Here is a 2,348-nt window from a genome sequence, read left to right on the forward strand (position 1 = left end):
GGATCAGTCCTGCAATAAATATTTTACATAGCAATCCGTGATTATGGGAACTGATGCCAAGGGCATTAGCATCAGCAAGAGGAACAGTGGAGCCCCGAGAATCAAAGCTCCGCATAAGCGTGGGAGGTTTTGCTGGATGAGGAGTTTTGGGAGGCAAGCCCGGGAGCTGCAGAGCAACAGCTCTGTGCAAAGGCTCTTGCTGGGGCTTAGCCCCGGTCCGGGTTCCTAAGCCACTGCTGGTACAGATCACGCCTGCAACTCCTCATGTGTAAGTATGAGGATCTCCAGCTACCGTAAAGGCACTGATGAGGCAAGGTTTGGGGTCAAAAGCGAGTGCTGCAGCCACTCTGCTTGCGGTCAGAGCCCTGCAATCACCTTCTGCAGCCCTGCCCCTGAATTTGATTTTCCCACCAAGCTGCCTGCTGGTTTCCACGGGATCCCCCACAAAGAGGCAAGTGGAGAAAACTCTGCCAAACACCTTCAAGCTAAATCTTGCCGGGGGTCCTGGAGCTTGGTGGGGCTTTACCTGTCACTGCTTTGCTTTGGGATATCCACGTCACTGGTCTTCCCCACGTGCAGCTGAACTGAACTTGCAGCAGCAGCAGCTTCCATCACCCTCCTGGACTCCTGATGTAAAAAAGGGACAAATCACGTTCTCTGTCTTTGGTCAAAGTGGAGATAAGCTGAATGCCCAGCACAAACTTAGCAGTCTGCCCTCTGCTTCTGCCCCTTGGCAGCTATAGGTATTAGTGCAGCAGGGGAGAAACCGTTCACTCCAAAGATTTCGGGGCAGGGGGATTGTGTGTTCAAAACACGATTATGAGCAAATCTTGCCAGCAGCAGCAGCAACAGCAGCAGCAGCATTTAATAATAATCATCATAATGATAATGACCTTTGTGAAAAACGACTCGTTTTAAAAATTACACCTGTATTCAACTGTTCAGCTCACTGCTACTTGAGGAAACAAAGGTTACAACGTGGGATCCAGGCTATTGGGATCTATTTCGATTGGATGCTGATCTTCCCCCAACGTTTCCAGACAAGCTGTAAGAGAAACAGGCAATCTCACAGCCCGACGGAGATGTCCAGCCCTGAGGACCCAGCAAGCCTTACCTCTTCTTCTTCTCCGGCTTCATTTCTGGCATTGAGACGGGGAACCAAAGGAACCTTAGTAGATATAGTAGATTTATGAATGTAGATAGGAATTGTTTAATAATTATCTAGCTTATAATGAAGTTAAAGAAGTTTCAATAGAGGTAGATACGGCCCAAGGGGATGAGAAGTGATGTTTAACGTTTGCATTGTTGAGGCTGACTGGGACAGGAGATAGTCCTTGATAAGAAGCGGCAGTCAACTCCAAGAACCAGCCAAGACTGGCCTTAGGATTTGGACAAATGCCAAGAGACAACTGAGTCTGCGCAGGGACAGAAGGTTAAGGGTTCAGCGTGAAGAACACATATAGCCTTCATCTTCACGACCACCAGACAACCACCATAAGGAGGCACTGCACAAGCGCAATTGAGAGGAGACTATGGAAATGACTTCCTAGAGATAATTTTAATAAGAAGCGGGGATAGATAATGCCTATGTATAAGCATACTGCGAAACTCTATGTATATGTAACACTTGACTGTATAAATTTAAAGTGAACTGCCAAATCAGGTGCGCATGACCTTGGTGGGACTACCCCCCGTGCTGCCCAGCGCTGAATGAACATACCTACTTTACAATCTTACTGATTGTGGAGTCTGTTTTCCGCACATCAGCATCGTCCAACTTCTTCTTCCTTTCTGGCATAAGGTCATCCAGAAAGCTGAGCTCCCGCTTTGAGAAGCAGAAATCCATCGCTTTCCGGACAAAGACGAGAGCCAAAACCTTCACGAATAAGAGGGAAAATGCGGTGAGCTCAGAGACGATGCCACCTCTCACTCCAACGCTGCAAACACCCCGCTGCCGAGCGGCGGCAGCTCTTACCATCATGGGAAAGATGATGGCGGCACGGGACACCTTGATGGTCCAGAGCAGGACAAGGCAGGTCAGCTGGATCGCCGTGAAGAAATGCACCTTTCGCAAGGGCACGTGCCGCAGGTAGATGAAATCCGGCTGGTGTTTCGCCGGCATCCAAAACAGCTTCAAGCGATCAAAGAACTGCAAAATAAAAGGGAAAGGTTGCCACCTTGGGACTGCGGCAAGTTTCTGGCCCTCTCGAGATGTGGAGGCACTTTGCAGCATCTCGCTTGCCGTCAGAAATCCTGGATCCCACCGCATTCCTCCTGGGAGCAGCACCCATTTTCCCTTCGCTCCATCTAGCAACCGGCTTGCCCCTGAGAGCTGCCCACCAAACGGC

General features: G+C 49.7%; 1 protein-coding gene across 2 annotated transcripts; it reads right to left on the bottom strand.

Moving 5' to 3' along the window:
* Nucleotides 1–932: 932 nt before the first annotated feature.
* LOC126036892 (electroneutral sodium bicarbonate exchanger 1-like) lies at nt 933–2,123 on the bottom strand. Of its 2 annotated transcripts, none has more exons than XM_049797107.1 (3): nt 1,976–2,123; nt 1,725–1,876; nt 933–1,168 (listed from the first exon to the last, which is right to left on the bottom strand). In XM_049797107.1, the coding sequence occupies exons 1-3, from the start codon at nt 2,120–2,122 to the stop codon at nt 1,111–1,113; spliced, it is 357 nt and encodes a 118-aa protein (XP_049653064.1). In that variant the 5' UTR covers nt 2,123; the 3' UTR covers nt 933–1,110. The 2 variants fall into 2 exon arrangements, with proteins under 2 accessions (XP_049653064.1, XP_049653066.1); XM_049797109.1 differs by having other exon boundaries at nt 1,721–1,876.
* Between the last annotated feature and the right edge of the window lie 225 nt (nt 2,124–2,348).

Source organism: Accipiter gentilis, unplaced genomic scaffold (assembly GCF_929443795.1).
Source record: "Accipiter gentilis unplaced genomic scaffold, bAccGen1.1, whole genome shotgun sequence".
In the NCBI taxonomy this organism is placed as follows: domain Eukaryota; kingdom Metazoa; phylum Chordata; class Aves; order Accipitriformes; family Accipitridae; genus Astur; species Astur gentilis.

What these genes read in the sequence shown, in the direction of transcription:
- LOC126036892 (XM_049797107.1), bottom strand. Translation starts at nt 2,122, where the DNA reads ATGCCGGCGAAACACCAGCCGGATTTCATCTACCTGCGGCACGTGCCC. An exon ending in CCATCATCTTTCCCATGATG is followed by an intron (nt 1,877 to 1,975) that starts GTAAGAGCTGCC and finishes TTATTCGTGAAG; the next exon opens with GTTTTGGCTCTCGTCTTTGT. An exon ending in ACAATCAGTAAGATTGTAAA is followed by an intron (nt 1,169 to 1,724) that starts GTAGGTATGTTC and finishes ATATCTACTAAG; the next exon opens with GTTCCTTTGGTTCCCCGTCT.